This window comes from Amborella trichopoda, chromosome 5 (genome assembly GCF_054954075.1).
Source record: "Amborella trichopoda isolate Santa Cruz 75 chromosome 5, AtrichopodaSantaCruz75HAP2 v2.0, whole genome shotgun sequence".
Lineage (NCBI taxonomy): Eukaryota > Viridiplantae > Streptophyta > Magnoliopsida > Amborellales > Amborellaceae > Amborella > Amborella trichopoda.
Genome location: NC_142340.1, coordinates 42517166 through 42537006, shown reverse-complemented (window position 1 = coordinate 42537006; position 19841 = coordinate 42517166). Strand labels below are relative to the sequence as shown.

The 19841-nt window shown below is 34.7% G+C and overlaps 1 protein-coding gene across 35 annotated transcripts in view; it reads right to left on the bottom strand.

Moving 5' to 3' along the window:
• LOC18434247 (SNF2 domain-containing protein CLASSY 3) overlaps window positions 1–19841 on the bottom strand; it is a 36701-nt gene that overhangs the window by 9558 nt on the left and 7302 nt on the right. For 4 of the 35 annotated variants that reach the window (XM_088868009.1, XM_088868012.1, XM_088868017.1 and 1 more), the window contains exons 2-7: window positions 10095–12052; window positions 6972–7133; window positions 4864–6833; window positions 3660–3953; window positions 2056–2859; window positions 1870–1949 (exon numbers count right to left, since the gene is read on the bottom strand). In XM_088868009.1, coding sequence (XP_088724135.1) covers window positions 4983–6833; window positions 6972–7133; window positions 10095–12047 — 3966 coding nt within the window. In that variant the 5' untranslated portion in view covers window positions 12048–12052 and the 3' untranslated portion in view covers window positions 1870–1949; window positions 2056–2859; window positions 3660–3953; window positions 4864–4982. Of the gene's footprint in view, window positions 1–1837; window positions 2860–3659; window positions 3954–4863; window positions 7134–10094; window positions 19093–19841 lie in introns of those variants that run through there. The other 31 variants (XM_088868016.1, XM_088868020.1, XM_088868024.1 and 28 more) reach the window with 17 other exon arrangements.

Sequence of the window (19841 nt, the reverse complement as noted above, 5' to 3'; positions counted from 1 at the left end):
TAGCTAGCTAAAAATATCCTCAAATGAAGTAAAAATGAATAAAAGAATAAAATTCTGTGAAACCCAAGACTAATGTATCAAATTTTATCGTGCAAGGTAAAAAGCTTATAAGAAGTTTAGTTCCTACATACACAAGTGCTTAACTCTGCAATTCCCTCACTTTCAAGGGACAAGTCCTCTCCTCCAACTCACATGTTTGATCACACCACCACCTCTCTACAAATTATAAGATGTTTCATCAAGCCTGTTCCTCAGCAGACTTCTGGTCCAATTGGCAGGTATTATGCCACTCCACCTTCGAGAGTCACTCATTCCTTGCTTTGGAGACCTCCAGAACAAGGCTGGATCAAATTAAACTTTGGTGGCTGTTCCCTGGGTAACCCAGGACCAGCCGGGGTTGGAGGATGTTTCAGGAACCCTTCTGGCTTCACTATTCTTGCTATCTCCAAGCCCATTAGCCTTGCCGACAGTACTACAGCAGATGCCATTGCTCTACTCGAATGCCTAAGACCTTATAGGCCTGAGTGGAGCAACCATATTACTATTCAAGGAGACTCTAAATCCATCATTCCTTGGGCTTCGGGCTCTGCTGTTCATCCCTGGAGGCTGGCCCAGATTTTGGATGAGAGCGTAGATATAACGTGCCAAATCAGAGTTTTATAGACCCATATTTGGCATGAAGCCAACTCCGTAGCTGACGCTTTAGTGAAAGAGGGAGCATCATCTACTCCTGGGAATGGGCCTCACTAGTTTTTGTTGCCAGTTTTGGTCTTGATATATCACGAAGTGATTGTATAGAATTCTTGTACCTACAGCACCTTGTGATATACGACCCATGTAAGGGGCTCCCCTTTGTATATTTACTTCTTATACTCAATACCAGTAAACTCTTCTAGGAAAAAAAAGTTCCATCAAGCCAAAGATTCTGATGACCTCAATTTCTATCATCTGATGATCACAATTACCCAAGGTTTTAAAACTCGGCTGAGTTATTCAGACTCGGAACATTGCTGAGCCAAGTTTCCAAGTACAAATTCGGTTATACAAATAATTGAACCTTGCTATTACTTGCACATAAATAGCAAGGTACAGCAAGACCTCATTTTGAGCAACCAAAATTCTAGGGAATGATAGATGGGATACATCACACTTCGCTCAGTTGATCCACATTTATATTGAATGTAGTAATTTTAGATAAACACACATCAACGTAGACTCTACTTAATGTTTCACATAAATGGGTCAAACATCAGTATCAGTTATCTTCCTATCTCATAGGTCTGCAGTTTACAAGCCTTTCTGGTCACTTAACCCTATTCTGGTCTATTGTGACCCATAGAATTATGTGCATAAGTGCATAAGCAAACTAGCTCCCTCATACCATCTTTAATCTTCCACAAATATTGGGCTTGTTACATTTTCTATCACACAACCTATTGATTGGAGCTGTCAGGCTTTTATTCATTTCTCTTATTTTAGTTTATAAAGATGAGTTTTGCATTAGAAAGAGGCTCTTAAAGCTTGTTGCATCTTCAATTTGTTTCAGTCTTGAAATGAGATTTTACTGTAGCTTAAGCTTATGTTGCATATGTACCATGTTTCCCTTGCAATGTAATATCGATCTAGTGTCAATGGAGCATCCTTTCAGTAACTTTCATACCGTAAGTTATTCAAACAAAGATCCATATCTGGGGATTAAAACTATATGGAATTGTCACTCAATAGTCTTATTGCCATAGCTGTTAAAAACTAGGTGAAGCACATCTCAAGGACAAAATAAGCCCCAATGAAAATGCATCAGGAAGACAGGTGAGGCATGATTTGAAATGGTATTTACCACAATGTGACGCATATGCTTGAGGAATGTACCTTCAATGAATCTTAACCCTCCTTCTTCCGGGGAGACCTTCATGCATTTGATGCTCGACCTGTGAGTTTAAGTCTGAAATCTGGGAGTCAAGGGGAGCATTTGGAGCATGTTCAGGTGAGTGCATAAGTCTTAGAACTTAATAACTTCCACTTTTTAATATGAATTCTAAAATATAACCTCTGTACCTATTAGTGGTGGTTGCAAACCAATTTTACTGGTTGGAGAAACTCTTCATAAACATCTGGGGACCATATTGATAGTTTTCAAATAGCTTCAAAGCTTTTCCACATGTCTCAAATTGTTTCCTTATTAACAATATATGATCCATTGAAAACTTAAAAAATCAACAGAGCAATAGTTTGGAAACTAACCTGAGTGTTTAGTTCACTTTGTGAAGTTGCTGGTACACATCATATCATAATGTGCCTTTGTGCATGATTTGACATGCTAGATAATTTATGAAGTGCTTGTGCACATGCTTAGGCATGCAAGAGTTTTATTGAAAGCTACTGTAAGTCACATTGACTTATTGTGTAGAGACTCATCGGCATCAAAAAAAAAAATTTGATATAGCATTTGAAATTGACATTCTGAAGTCCAGTTAAATGATTGCATTACAGAGATTGGTAGCAAGATATCCAAACCTCACCATACATGACCCATCAATCTGAATATATGTTGGTACTTGTTTCACAATCTAGGGGCCAATACACCTATAATTGCTGCGAGTTATAAAAGGTGCATATTAACAGCATCATTCAATTGAAACTTAAATTAAGTTATAGTTCAAGGATGGACCTTGTGCGACAGCATATCTTTATGTCCCAGTCATGTCCAAAGTAGTGATGAACACCTGACATCAGTACTTCTTTTGGATTCATCTCATGTAGTAAGCCTGGCATCTATACGGGTTGATCTGGATTTGGTTAGATCTTTGGATCGTGAGAGCGCACAAATTGTCACAGAAACCTGGTAGCCTTCCACATTTACTGTTATTAAGCCTAAAATTACTTCCAGACATTTGAATGTAACTCAACCAGAATAAAGTTGCTTCCAGCAGGTTATGTACTATTTGAATCAAGCATAGCAGAGTATTTGAGGGAAGGAAAATATGGAAAAGCAATTCTTGTTCCCAATAATACTGTGGAGGGAATAGACAATGTTGAAACGTTAGGTTTATATACCACCAAATGGGAGAGAATAGGATGGCTACAGCCCAATTTTCATGTTCCATTTGATATAGGAGAGGTTTCTAGTAAATAACACCATACAAGATTCCTGCTTTTCTCGTCATAATTCAAGAGACTATCATCTTTATGAGTCTATGGAGAGAAGTAATATGCGGTAGATGTTAAATTTTCTCTTTTTCTTGGAAGTTTACTCTGAAATCAAACATTCAATCAAGTTGGCTTCCTATGCATGTGAATGATCAGAAACACTATGTGCAAACAAAATGATTACTGTGTGAAAAATTCAATCTGAAATTACGTAAACTGAAATGTATTAAGCATTCAAGATAAGTTGGACAATAGCCCCCACGAATTAGGTTAGCCTCAATTATCGATTTGAAACAAAAGCATATACCATCTGCATACAAAATAAAGACTTAACCTTATTTGATATCTAAACCTAGTTCATTTCATGGAACGTAGAGAAACAGCACTCAACCTCGATTTTAGAGAGTGAAATTGTACGCAACTTTAGCAAATTTACCAGATACAGGATTTTGGATTTTCGCATAGACTTGGAGAGAAATAGTGCATTATCAAGAACAAAACCAATGCATTACCTCTAAGCACCAGACTTGGGACAGAAACACCTTGAATTGAAATGCAGTTCATCATAGTGTCCTCCAGCTGTTGTCACAATCGGTCCACCATAACCACCAAATTCTAACATCTTCTGGAAGGCCTTCTTCATGGCCTTCACCTCATCACTGCCAGAGAGCTCAACCTTTAGCTTTAGCATATTTCACCTTGGCCAAAGCACATTTCAGACGTAGAGTCATGCCAGTCCAATGAGCATTTCGCCAGTCCAATGAGCATTTCATCTTGGCCACATCCATTCCTTTGGGCTGCATTGTCTAGGCACAAAGGGATAGAAATAAAATAACTAGCAATCAGAGGCTTGCATGCTTTCTTAATGCATCCATAAGAAAAAAATGTTACCAAGGCATAGAGCACGATTCTTAACCTAAATTAGACACACTCTCGCATAGGTCTGTTTTCAAATACATGTTTTTGACATGCAAGTAATCAATTGAAAATAATCAGATATACCTCAACACAGAATGGAACTATCCATGTTTCTGTATGGTAATAGTTATTTCCTGGGGTATCTGCCTCCAGCAGCTCCGTAAAACCCACCTTACCATCCAATAGTGTCAACTTTTCATCTGGTTAGATGATGGTTTGAAGACTATGCAAAAACACCTCTAAAATAACAAATAAACTAGCATATAAAAAATATTCAGGAACAGTATTCATTTGTACAAATTGTATGTCAGTCCATATATCTTTAAACTGCATAAATTTCAAGAACAAAAGAATGTCTATCTCAGACTCTACTTGGAGAAACATGGCCAAGAACAAGCTTCAAGGATACGCCATTTCCAATTTGAGAAAAACACTGTTTAAGTACAGCGTTGTATTATTGGTTATTGGTGTGGATGTAGTACCTATGGAGAGGCAGGATTTTACGCCAATTTAGCAGTTGATAAATCAACAATTTTAAAATAAGGCTGATAAAAAATGTCTTTATAATCTGCATGAATAATCTCTATAATTGCATGTTACACTATTTAGTGGTAAATAAAGAATTACTTCAACTCCCCTAAAGATTAAGAACAAATGTACGCAAGAAATTATTTCCTACATTCATGGAACAATTTCAAGTCCAACAGAAGAAGAGAACACCAATCTAGATAACTTGTATACCAAATACCAATGTCTGGCAACAATTAAACAAAAATGATCGAATAGAGAAGTGTTTACCCAAGTATATGACACAGAATTGGGCGATGAGAAAGGAAGTCCTCAAAACAGGAAAGAAAAAGACGGAAGTCCAAGTTGCACGAGAAAAAAAACAAGCCCTCAAAATTTCCAAGGTGCATCTAGTAGATTCCCTCAAACATACATCTCGCATTCTCGAATAACTCCCTCAAGATATCATCTTCGATATCTGTCCCATTAATACGCTGCTCTTCTTTGTGCTCTTCCGCTGTCCCAAAAACTGATTTCGATAAGCAGCTCTTCCAAGCATGCCTATCGTACTTCTGCTGTTCCAGTGTTTCATGGGCAATTAGATGGTAAATGTATACAATCTTCTTCTGTCCAAGCCTAAATGCCCGACTGACAGCTTGCTTCACGACAGCAGGGTTCCAAACAGGATCAAGTAAGATCACTCTCGATGCCCCAGTCAGATTTATCCCCTCTGAACAAGCTCTAATTGATACGAGAACAACTCTGGCCTCACTGTTGGGGTCATTAAACTTATGGATCATGGATTGACGGAGCCCCACATCCCTAACATCTCCATCTAGCTGGAGAATTTCACACCCCTCCTTCCAGCCAAAACAAGACACAAGCTGATGCATGAGAAGCCGCAATGGAGGGATATATTGGCTGAATATCAATACCCTCTCATTGGCTACATTGCTTAGTCGAATTAGATCGATTACGAATCTTGTCTTCACACCCTCTTCCCACTTGAGTCTTATGTCATCCAGCTTGAATTTGAGCATATCTTCTTTAGAGGGGGATTTTAGTAGGGAAGGATGAATGGCCACGGATGAAACTATGCACTCGTTATCAAAAAGATTAACTTTAGACATTTTGCTCTTGAGGATTGTGTCTTGAATGGGAAACAAAATTAGAACAACCTTATATTCTCTAAGCCCAGGAAGATTATCAAGGACTGAGCCATCATGCGAGTGTATGAACGGATCCACCATATTCCTTAGAACAGCCAAGCATTCATTAGAATCCTCTTTCCTGCACTCAATTTTATGCCCAATCTTGGCCATAAAAGAACTTCGTATTCTGGCTGCCCTCTTTTTCTCTGACAAATTTCGTAGCCAAAATGGATGATTTAGGGAACTCATCTCAAATATGTCGTCAGCAAAAAATGGTCTTACCAAGTACAATGTATTGAAGAGCTCTATAAAATTATTCTGAAATGGAGTTCCTGAGAGCATGATGCGCCTTAAAGTTTTCACTTGTGTAAGGGCCTTCCAAATATTGCTGCTTTGATTTCTAGCCGTATGACCCTCATCCAGGACTAATAATCCTGATTCTTTAAAAAGGAGCTCTTGTATCTCTTTGTATTTTCTTTTATCTTTTGTTTTATGCTCCTCCATTGTCAATTTTGAAAACAGTTCATAGCTTATTCCAAGAATACTTCTTCCTTTGCTCCAAGAATATATTTTCACCAAGCGCACCAAAGTCTTGTCAGATGTATACTCAGACACCATCTCATGCATTGCAGCATCTTCCTCCCTAGAAAATGCATCTATGTTGAGGATATGTAAAGAAATGTCAACCTTCCATTTTTTCAACTCTTCTCTCCACGAGCACATCATGCTAAGAGGTGCAATTAGTATTGGCTTGCAATCTGGATACACTTGCATAAATGATTGGAGAAATGCAATGGTTAGAAGGGTCTTTCCAGTGCCTGGAGCATGTGAAATGACACACCCACCAATACCTTCAGAGCCTTCTGGTTTCAGTTTATCAAGAGTGATGCCTCCTGCTAAATTGTACCAAAGAAATTCAAAACCTTCTATTTGATGGGCGTGCATCCTATTCTTTACACCGGGTATCATGTCCCAGACAGTTCCCTTTGATGGTGTTGAGTAATTGCATGGCAACACATTAACTTCTTGAGAAAATGTTGCACCCAACAGGGAGGCATTACCCTCTTCATCTGAATTTTTCTTTCTGGATTTACGGGTAACATTTGTCACCTGCAAAGAACAAATTCATGATGAGTAACACAAAATATCATTGCGAGATATGTGTACTTGAGCTCTTTAGATAGTTGGAAAGTTACTTCATTCCCTACACAAATATTACATCACTGACTCAAAGATGCCTTTACTTACAAATGGAGGTAAAACATATTGAATCTCCAGTTGAACATGATGACAATATCTGCATACAATACCAATTTGATCATTAATTATATATAGGTGACCCCCTTCACTACATGAATTGGAGGACTTGCTCTCAGCCTCTGGCAGATTACTGGCAATATTTGAGTTCATCTGCGATTCACGAAGAAATGTCAAGTAATTTTACATTATACAAAAAAAAAAAAAAAGGATTAAAAAGGAAAGCATAGTTTCCTTGCATAAACTCAAAATGCAAAAAACATTGATTTTCAAATAATGATGCCATAAACACATTGCTATTTTTCATATACATAGTAGAATGTCACTATGAAATACTACATCAGATAACAAAAAGAAAGAATATATATATTGAAAGAAAAAAAAAAAAGATATATTGCCTAACTCAAGGAATATGGCTGTTCCATGCCATGGGTATTTCCTCAGGCATGTTATTTTGTGAAGGACATGGCCCTTCACAGAAAATTACAGGTCAGACATCCCCTGTAAAAGGAGTTCATCCCCAAGATATATGACCAAACAAAAACTGGATAAGTGATTCCTTGCTGGACAGTCATCACACCACCTACAGAACTTGGTTAGCCATTATTCCCATAATAGGGGCATAACAAGATGATGATATTCATAGAATTACAGGTAAAATAACAATAGATACTGCTCAAGTGTACATTTAAGCAGACATGTAGAAACTCTAAATCAATGTACGTGGAGTTTCTAGTCTGCTATATTGTGCCATAATATATAACTGTTAAGGATTTGCCAACATACTTTCTATAAAAATGAGAATTGCATATCTTCACCATAATTTGGAATGACAATTATCCTCCAACTTTAGCTAGATATTTGTTAACATAATTTACATGCAGTGAAGAATTTCGATGTCTAGCACAATTTCTAAACAGTAGTAAAGCCAGAGAATTTAGTGCAGATCTTCTTTAGGCAGGAGTAGTATTCATCATTAGCCTGGCAAATAAAAGAAATACTTCTAAGAAAATACTCAGTTTCTGGCAGCACAATTAATGTGCCTAATTACATTTCAGCTTATGCCATTGGTATTGCCTTATAGGAGTAAATTAGCAACTCTCATATCAGTATAAATTAACAAATCCTATATATATGCACATACCTACATGTGCTACAAATAGCTCTATACATTAATGTATGTTTGTTCAATATGCATGTCAATATATGCATGTAAGTATTGCATGTAAGTTTGTGTAAAAGGGTTGTACACAGTGAGTGCACTGCTTTTTTCCCTCCCAAGCTGTCTGATGTGGAATGTGACAGCAGAGATGTGTTTTTCCTATGCTCAAAGTTCTGTTAAAATTTATCAATGGACTGTGAGTGGAGAAACAGCATACTCAACCGTTGCATACCACATCAGACAGCTTGAGTTTTAAAATTGTAGTTTGTTCATTGAATACTTTTCCTTCTTTGTGTGCCTGTGTGCACATATCTATGCACACATGCCATGCAAGGCTTTAAAATGGGATTATCTAAATAAAATCAAAGTATTGTAAAGGGGAAGAGGAATCCAAATATGTTGTTCCTACTGGATGAGTTCCAAATGGCTTTATGTCTCTTGTAATCAGTTTACAAGGAAAATATTCATTTGAGTGATGATGGACAACACAGGGTGCACTAGTGCCCGTTGTGTGTCTTTTGTGCCGGGAAGTCAAGGAAACATGAGAATAAGTCTCGTCAAGATGCATGTTCAATTGTTTGGAGTGGACATGTATGACGAGATTTTGTAAAATTTATTCATTCCTGTATATTTTCTTGATTTACTGACTGTATCAATCAATGCTTTTTCCTAAATTATTGCAAGGTCACGCAGGAAAAGACTGGAATCAGAGGGATTATACATTGCAGTGGTCATCCTTGCTTGTGACAAGTTGGCATGTGTTGAAGGAAAGAGACATTCCAGTGCAGATCATAGTCACCAGACACATTGATCGAGGTGATATGGCAGGATGTTTCTCATAGGTACGTTTGAGAATTGGCGTAGAAGATGATGGAAAGATGACCATAAATCTCATATCCTGAAGCCAAGAATCAGATTCCATATAAAATGCTAGAGTAGATTTTTATAATATTTGCCCCAAGAAAGATCACAAAGCCTGTATTCCTATTATAATAATATCATACAGTCACCTTAACCAAAGAAACCATAAAACCTATGTTTGATGGAAGTATTGAGGAAATCCAACCTTGAGGGCAGTGGATGTGTCATACTGAACATTGAGTGGAGTCATCCCATAGTGCTCCACAGAGCCACAAAGATTCAGTTTGTTTCAAAGAAAATATAATCCTCTTAGTGTGCAGCTAGTACCTAAGAATTTTATGGGACCAGGACAATGAGAGATGTCATCTTAGTTTATTAGCTAGTAAAGAGGGAACTCCATAGTTCTATGGGGGCTAAGAGCAAACACAACCCTATTAACTGTTTAAGCATAAATACTAACTAAGAATTTTGTGGGGCCAGTATATTTTGTTAGTTAGTTAATAGGGAACACCCTGTGTTTGTGTGTATTGGTGCCTGTGTGTAACTCATCTCTTTGGAAGGAGTGTCTTTCATGCCTTACTGGAAAATAAAAATGACTAATAAGCCAAAATATGGTGTGAACTAATGTTACAAATTTAGTCCCTGTGAATTCAATTCTACGATTTCTTTTGTATAAGTAAAAGGGTTTAGCTTCACAGAAATGTAACTTGTATATCATTATTTTATACTACAAACACCCCAGTCATGATGATACTACACATAAGTATTTAGGTGTAGCCCAACTAACATGCAAATATAGGATAATGTATCTGAAAATTGAAATTGGTTTCCAAGAAATTCCAGTGTCAAAGGGGCAACTATATCAAATTAGTGGTAGATTCAAGATATTTTCCCTATTCTTATGTGTGTTTGTGCACAGAAAAAGAAGCATTGTAATTTATAAAAAGTAAAATATTATAATCTTATAAAAAATAAAATCAGATAACCAAGTAAAATAACTCAACAAACAGTATGAAGTTTAAGAAAACAAAATTTCAACTCAGAAAAATAGATCAGCTTCGAACTTTGGTTCAAAATTATACACCACTTACAGTGGAAGGATTCATATTTTCAAGGGATTGGCATTCCAACGCGAAATTAAACTCCCTCCATAGCTCGTCCAACTCCTCTTCCTCGGCTGTTTTTTCTTTCTCCTTATTGCTCTCTTTATCCTCTCCAAAGTAGAACTTCAAGGGAAAGTTTGTATAGTCTTGCATAGGGGAAACTTGAGGAACTTTCTTGACATCTTCTTTTGGGGTCCATTTCTTAGGTAAATTTTCTTGCTTTTGACGAATGGTCTTCAACATATCATTGAATAATGCATCAGCCTTGTCCTGCCAACCCTCCGTCCTCTTTCCACGAATTCTCTTTTTTTTAGAGTTCAATCTTTCTCCATTGGATGCTGCCATGCCCGCATTGCGATCAGCGGTATCATCAGCATCCTCTTCTACAATCTTCCTCTTCTTTGCACTAATCTCATTTCTTTTATAAACCGATTCCTTTTTCTGCTGTGGTGTTACCTCTTCGTTTTTTTCAGCGGCAACGTCACAATCCTCATTACAACAACCATCATTAGTACCATCCTCTTTAGATATCTTTTCTTTTCCACCAATTCCACTGATTTCACAAAACAGCTCCTCTTTCCTTGGTGGTGCCTCCTCCACCTTTCGTTCACTCACAACATCATGGTCTGCTTTATAAGAACAACTTGGGACATCTTCTCCCCTCCTTTCAGAAACCTCCATTGTTTTAGAATGCATGCCTTCCTCATTGTGGTCATCACTATAAGGACAATTAGGCACATTTTCTTCCCTCCTTTCAAAGACCACATGCAAGCCTTCTTCATCATGATCATCATCATAAGAAAAATTCGAAACATCTTCGCCCCTCTCAGAAACCAACCCCATTACAGTATGCAAGCTTTCACCTGTCGGTAATGCTTCCTCCACTTCATCACCAGTATCATCATTAGCCTCTTCTTCAAAATTCCTCTTCCTCCTTCCACAAGCTCTCTTTGCTTTAGGCTGCGACCCTATTTCTTCTTGCTGTACTGCCACTTCCTTTCTCTGAGAAGTAGAATCATCAGAACACCCTCCTAAAACTTTCTTCCTCCTTCCACAATTTTCCTTTGAGTTCGAATGTGACCCCTCTTCTATTTCTGGTTTTTCCACCATCACCTTCGCCTCAGCCATAACATCATCGCTCTCATCATTATCCCCATCATCGTCATCGTCATCATCGTCATCACCACCACCGCCACCACCACCATCATCATCATCATCATCATCATTTGATATCTTATAATCCATATCATCACTATCATCACCACAAGAAGAAGAGGAGGAAGAAGAATAGGAGGAGGAGGAGGAACGAGGTGAAGAAGAAGACGAATGAGGAGAAGAAGGAGGCAAACAAGAAGAAGAAACGGGCACCTCCTCATCGATACAGATAGGGCGACTAACCGTACCAAGCATCTGATCAGGAAATCGACCAAAACCAACCCTGGTTCTGTTTGCTATGAAAGAACTACTGCTTGCTGGTCGACCAAACTGAGACCGGGTTCTGTGAGCTATGCAAGGCCCTATTTTGGCTGGTACAAAAGGCTTCACTATATAAGCTGATAGGTCGTCATCAGAATCCAAATCATTTGTTTCGTGTCCCATCATCTTGCTTCCTGAAGTACTACTGGTAACTGAATCTGATCCATCAGTTAAGTCAATGACTGATTGAGGTTGTGCTCCAAACACTGAACTATCTCCCTCTCTCTCAGCATCAACTATCATAATTGAATCAGAATCAGAATTCAGTTCACACTCTGAAGAATCAGTCTGTGGCTCGACTGCATATCTTGTGGATTCTGATTTCGATTGTGATTGGGCCCTTTTAGCTGCATTCCCTTTCTTCACAACTTGAACCCTTTCCTTCCCTTCATCAGGCAAAAGAGAGGAACCAGAAGGACAAGTACATGACCTGGTTCTACTCGCAATGCTATTAGGAGCCATCATAGTGCCTGAAACACAATGAACATCTTTCAAAACCCACTAAAACTAAAGAGTATGGAATTTACCAACATTGCATACATTTTAAAGCAAAGAACAACAAAACCAATGTGTAAAGAAATAAAAAAGTTGCAGAAGAAGCAGAAATACAGAAATCGATTCCTTAAGACAAATCAAACATATAAAAAACCAGTAAAACAAACACGCATAGAAAATTTACTAACAATGCATGCATCTTAAAGCAAATGCATAGCAAAACCAACATGTAGAGAAATCAGAAGGTTGTAAAAAAAGTAGAAATACAGAAATATGTTTCCTTAAGAAGGATCATACATCTCAAAAACCAGTAAGAGAAACGCATATATGAAGAGTTACTAACAAATCATAAATTTAAAAGCAAATGCCCAGTAAAACAAATGTGCATAGAAAATAGAAAGTTGCAGAAGAAACAGAAATACATAAATCTCATTCCTTGAGACAATCACACATCCCAAAAACCAATAAAACAAACACGCATAAAAAAGTTACTAACAACACATACATTTTACAGCCAGACCAACGTGTGTAGAAACCAAAAAGTCGAAGAAGCAGAAATATAGAAATTGATGCTTTAAGACAAATCATACAAATCAAAAACTAGTAATACAAACGTGCAATGAAATTTACTAACAATGCATACATCTTAAAGCAAATCCACAACAAACCCAACATGCAAAGAGATCAAAAGGTAGCAGAAGAAGTAAAAATACACAAATATGATTTCTTAAGAAAAATTATACATCTTAAAAACCAATAAGACAAACAAGTATACGAAGAGTTACTAACATCGCATAATTTAAAAGCAAATGCCTAGTAAAAACAACATGCATAGAAAGTAAAAAGTTGCAGAAGAAATAGAGATACAGAAATCTGATTTCTTAAGACAATCATACATCTCAAAAACCAATAAAACAAACACGCATAAAAAGTAACTAACAACACATATATTTTAAATTAAAACCAACGTGTATAGAAATCAAAACGTTGCAAAAGAAGCAGAAATACAGAAATCAATTCCTTAAAACAAATTATACATATCAAAAACAAGTAAAACAAACGTGCATAGAAAATTTACTAACAATACATATCTCTTAAAGCAAATGCACAACAAAACCGACATGTAAAGATATCCGAAGGTTGTAGGAGAAGAAGAAATACATAAATGTGTTTCCTTACAACTAATAATATCTCAAAAACTACTAATACAAACAAGTATATGAAGAGTAACTAACATCGCACACATTTAAATGCAAAGGCCCCATAAAATCAACAAACACAGAAAATAGAAAGTTGCAGAAGAAACAGAGATACAAAAATTAGATTTTCCTTAAGACAATCACACATCTTAAAAACCAATAAAATAAATATGCATAAAAAAGTTACTAACAAGACAAACATTTTAAAGCAAAACCAACATGTATGGAAATAAAAAGTTGTGGAAGAAGCAAAAATACAAAAATCTATTCCTTAAGACAAATCATACATATCAAAAACAAATAAAACAAATGCGCGTAGAAAATTTACTAACAATGCTTTATATATTAAAGCAAATGCACTGCAAACCCAATATTTAAAGAGGTCAAAAGGTTACAGGAGAAGCAGAAATGCATAAATATGTTTATTATGACAAATCATACATCTCAAAAACCAGTCAAACCAATATGCATAGAAAGTAAAAAGTTGCAGAATAAATTGAGATACAAAAATATGATTCCTTACAACAATCATACATCTCAAAAATCAAGAAAGGAAACACGCATAAAAAAGTTACTAACAACACATACATTTTAAAGTAAAACATATCAAAAATACAAAACCAGAAATACAAAAATCCATTCCTTAAGATAAATCATACATATCAGAAACCAGTAAAACCAACGGGCACAGAAAATTTACGAACAATGCATACTTCTGAAAGAAAATGGGAAGCAAAACCAATATGTAAAAAGATCGGAAGGTTGCAGGAGAAGCAGAAATATAGAAATACGTTCCTTTAAGATAAATCATACACATCTCAAAACCAGTAAGACAAACAAATACACAAAGAGTTAATAATATCGTATACATTTAAAAGCAAATACCCATTAAACCCAACATGCACATACTGTAGAAAGTTGCAGAAGAAACGTAGATACAAAAATCTGATTCCTTAATACAATCATTCATCTCAAAAACTAATCAAAGAAACATGCATAAAAAAGTTAATAACAACACATATTTTAAAGCAAAACCAACTTGTATTGAAATCAAAAAGTTGCAGAAAAAACAAAAATACAAAAACCGATTCTTTAAGACAAATCATAATATCAAAAACCGGTAAATCAAACGTGCATAGAAAATTTACGAACAATGCATACATCTTAAAGCAAATGCACAGCAAAACAACATGTAAAAAGATTAAAAAGTTGTACGAGAAGCAGAAATATAGAAATAGTTTTCTTTAAGATAAATCATACATCTCAAAAACCAGTAAGACAAACGAGTATATGACGAGTTACTAACATCACGTACATTTAAAAGCAAATAGCCAGTAAAAAAAAACAACATCAAATACCCAGTTGCAAAAGAAATTGAGATATGGAAATCTGATTCCTTAAGACAATTATATATATCAAAAACCAATAAAACAAATAGGCTTAAAAAATTTACACATAAATTTTAAAGCATAACCAACTTGTATCAAGATCAAAAAGTTGTACAAGAAGCAGAAATACAGAAATCGATTCCTTAAGACAAATCAAAACAAACATGCATAAAAAATTTACTAACAATGCTTCCATCTTAAAGCAATGCACTGCAAAACTAAAATATAAAGAGATCAAAAGGTTGCAGGAGAAGTATAAATATATAAATATATTTCTTCCTACTAAGCGTACATCTCAAAAACCAATAACACAAACAAGTAAATGAAGAATTACTAACATCGCATATATTTAAAAGCAAATGCCCAGTAAAACCAATGTGCAAAGAAAGTAGAGTTGCAAAAGAAACAGAGAAACAGAAATCTAATTCCTTAATACAACCACACATCTCAAAAACAAATAAAAAAAACACGCATAAAAAAATTACTAACAACACATATTTTAAAGCAAAACCGTAACCTAGTGCACGTCCCTCCTATACAGGGTCTCGTGAGGGGTGAGTTGGAGACGGTCCTAACCTTTGGCTCTTTGTGCACAAAATGGATGCTCTCAGGATTTTTAAAGCAAAGCCAACTTGTATAAATATCAAAAAGTTGCAGAGAAAGCAGAAATACATAAATCGATTCCTTAAGACAAAACATTTATATCAAAAACCAGTAAAACAAATGCACATAAAAAATTTACTAACATTGCATACATCTGGAAGCAAATGCACAATAAAATCGACATGTAAAGAGATCAGAAGGTTGCATGAGAAGTAGAAATACAAAAATATGACTCCTTAAGACAAATCGTATTTCTCATGAACCAATAACACAAACGAGTATATGAAGAGTTCCTAAGATCGCATGCATTTAAAAGCAAATGTCCAGGAAAACCATCATGCATAGAAAGTAGAAAGCTGCAGAAGAAACAGATATACGGGAATTTTATTTCTTAAAATAATCATACATCTCAAAAACCAATAAAACAAACATGTGTAATAAGTGACTAACAATACAAACATTATAAAGCAAAGCCAACTTGTATAGAAATCAAAAGGTTGTAGACTTTCTGATTTTAAAGTTTTGCCAAAACAACCTAGATCTTTCTGACAGTGGGCTGGCCATATATGGCGCCGACCTAGTGCAGGACCTGTTAGGAAGTGCTAGTTAGTTCAAGAGGAAGGGCTGAAAAAGGCCAGGGTTAGGCCCAAAAAGACGTGGTTGGAAGTAGTCCGAAAGATATGGGGACTTACAACCTCATTGAGGATATGGCCTTTAATAGAGCATAATAGAGAACCAAGATTCATGTAGTCGACCCCAATTAATTGGAAAAAAGCTAAAAGATGATGATGATGATGATGATGATAATGATGTGTAATTGACCCTCTCAAGGCCTCAAACACCTTATATATTACAATTCAATGCTCAAGGACATCACATGCTCATACGATGATTAAAATGACCTATATATCTTAACTTAAATTTAAATTTCATAGTGACAATTTTTACCCCCATGAATAATACCTGTTAACAGTATTCGTGAATATTATTTGTGAATAATGCACAGGAAATAAATAAAAATTACAAAAACACTAGAATTTCGATAAATTAAAAACCCTAGAATTAAACCTTAAAATTAAAATCAAAATATATATCCTTTAAAGTTGAATAGAAATTAAAAATAAATATAATTTTTTCCTCCATCACAAATGCACAGCAAAGTCAATAAGTGAAGAGATTAGCAGGTCGCAGGAGATGCAGAAATACAAAAATATATTTCCTTAAGACAAATCATACATCTCAAAAACCATTAAAATACACAACTATACGAAAAGAAACTAACATCAAATACATTTAAATACAACTACCCAGTAAAACCAATATGCATAGAAAGTAAAACGTTGCAAAACAAAGAGAGATACAGAAATCTAATTCCCAAAACAACCAATAAAATAAATACGCATAAAAAAGTTACTAACAACATAAACATTTTAAAGCAAAACAACCATGTATGGAAATCGAAAAGTTGCAGAAAGAGCGAAAATACATATATCAATTCTTTAAGACAAATCATACATATTAAAATCCAGTAAAACAAATATGCATAGAAAATTTACTAACAATGGTTACATCTTAAAGCAAATGCACAGCAAAACCAACACGTAAATAGATTAGAAGGTTGCAGGAGAAGCAAAAATACATAACTATATTTCCTTAAGATAAATCATACATCTCAAAAACCAATAAGACAAAAGAGTATACGAAGAGTTATTAACATGGCATACATCTGCAAGCAAATGCTCAATAAAATTGATGTGCATGGAAAGTAGAAAGTTGCAGAAGAAACAGAAATCAAATCCCTTAAAATAATCATACATCTCAAAAACTAATAAAACAAACACGCATAAAAAAATTACTAATAGCACATGCATTTTAAAGCAAAACCAACATGTGAAGAGATCAAAAAGTTGCAGAAGAAGCAAAAATCTAAAAATCTATTTCTTAACACAAATCATACACATCAAAAACCAATAAAACAAGCCCGCGTAGAAAATGTTGTAACAATGCTTGCATCTTAAAGAAAATATATACCAAAACCAAGTTTTAAAGAGATCAAAAGGCTGCAGGAGAAGCAGAAATATAGAAATATGTTTCCTTAAGACAAACCATACATCTCAAATACCAGTAAGACAAACGAGTATACAAAGAATTACTAACATCACATACATTTAAAAGCAAACGCCCAGGAAAACCAACGTGCATAGAAAGTAAATAGTTGCAGAAGAAACAAAGATACTGAAACTTTATTCCTTATGACATCAATCATACATCTCAAAAACCAATTAAACAAACACGCATAAAAAATTTTCCAACAACACATTTTAACGCAAAACCAATGTGTATAGAAATCAAAAAGTTGCAAAAGAAGCAAAAAAACAAAAAATCGATTCCTTAACACAAATCATACATATCAAAAACCAGTAAAACAAACACGCATAAAAAATTTACTAGCAATGATATTAAAGCAATGGCACAACAAAACCAATATGTAAAGAGATCACATGGCTGTAGGAGCGACAGAAACACATAAATATGTCTCCTAAAGACAAATTATACATCTCAAAAACCAGTTTGATAAACAAGTATACGAAGAGTTTACTAACATCGTATACATTTAAAAGCAAATGCCGGTAAAATCGATGTGCACAGAAAGTAAAACGTTGCGGAAGAAACAGAGATACAAAAATTTGATTCCTTAAGACAATCATTCATCTCAAAATCCAATAAAACACACATGCATAAAAATGTTACTAACAACACATACATCTTAATGAAAAACCAACGTGTATAAAAATCAAAAAGTTATACAAAGAGCGGAAATAAAGAAATCAATTCTTTAAAATAAATCAGACATATCAAAATAAAACAACGCACATAAAAAATTTACTAACAATGCTTATATCTTGAAGCAAATGCACAAAAAACCAACATGCAAAGAGATCATAAGGTTTCAGGAGAAGTAGAAATACGGAAAAATGTTCCCTTAAGACAAATTATACATCCAAAAAACTGATAAAACAAACGAGCATATGAAGAGTTTACTAACATCTCATACGTATAAAGCAAATGCCCAGTAAAACCAACATGCATAGAAAGTAGAAAGTTGAAGAAGAAACAGAGATTAACAGAAACTTGATTCCTTATAACAATCATATATCTCAAAAACCAATTAAACAAAAAATACATAAAAATGTTTCTAACAACACATACATTTTAAAGCAAAATCAAGGTGTATAGAAAACAAAAAGCTGCAAATGCAAAAAAACAGATCATATCAAAAACCAGTAAAACAAATACGCAAAAGCTTATTCCATAAGACAAATCATAATAATAAAAAACAAGTAAAATAAATGCGTGTAGAAAATTTACTAACAATGCTTACATATTAAAGCAAATGCACTGCAAACCCAATATTAAAAGAGATCATAAGGTTGCAGGAGAAGAAAAAATACAAAATTATATTTCTTATGACAAATCATACTACTCAAAAACCAATCAAACAAACGAGTATACAAAGAGTTACGAACATCTCATTAACATGTATAGAAAGTAGAACGTTGCAGAAGAAACATAGATACATAAATCTAATCCCTTAAGCCAATCATACATCTGAAAAACCAATAAGACAAACGTGCACACATTATAAAGCAAAAGCAACGTGTATAGAAATTCAAAAGTTGCAGACGAACTAGCATTGCATAGATTTAAAAGCAAAATCTCAATAAAACCAATGGGCACAAAACATAGAATGTTACAAAAGAAACATAGATACTTAAATCTGGTACCATAACACAATCATACTTTTCAATAACCAATAATACAATCCCACATCAAAAAGTTACCAACAACACATACATTTTAAAGCAAAACTAATGTGTTTAGAAATCAAAAAATTGCAAAAGAAGCAGAAATACATAATCAATTCTTTAAGACAAATCATACATATAAAAACCAGCAAAACAAATGCGCGTAGAAAATTTATTGACCAATGCATATATCTTAAAGCAAATGCACAACAAAACCGACATGTAAAGAGATTACAAGGTTGTAGGAGAAGAAGAAATATAGAAATATGTTACTTTAATAAAACAAGTCAAACGAGTATATGAAGAATTACTAACATGGCATACTTTTAAAAGAAAATGCTCAATAAATCTAACATGCAAAGAAAGTAGAAAGTTGCAAAAGAAAAAAGGATATAGAAATCTGATTTCTTAAGACAATCATATATCTCAAAAACCAATAAGCAAACACCCATAAAAAATTGCTAGCAACACATACATTTTAAATCAAAACCAATATTTATAGAAATCAAAAAGTTGCAAAAGCAGAAATACAAAAATCGATCACTTAAGACAGATTATACATATAAAAAACTAGTAAAACAAAAGCGTATCGAAAGTTTACTAATAATAGATTCATCATAAAGAGAATGCACAGCAAAAACAACAAATAAAGAGATCAGAAGGTTGCAGAAGAAGCAAGAATACACAAATATGTTTCTATAAGACAACTCATACATCTCAAAAACCAGTAAGCCAAATGAGTACACAAAGAGTCATTAACATCGCATA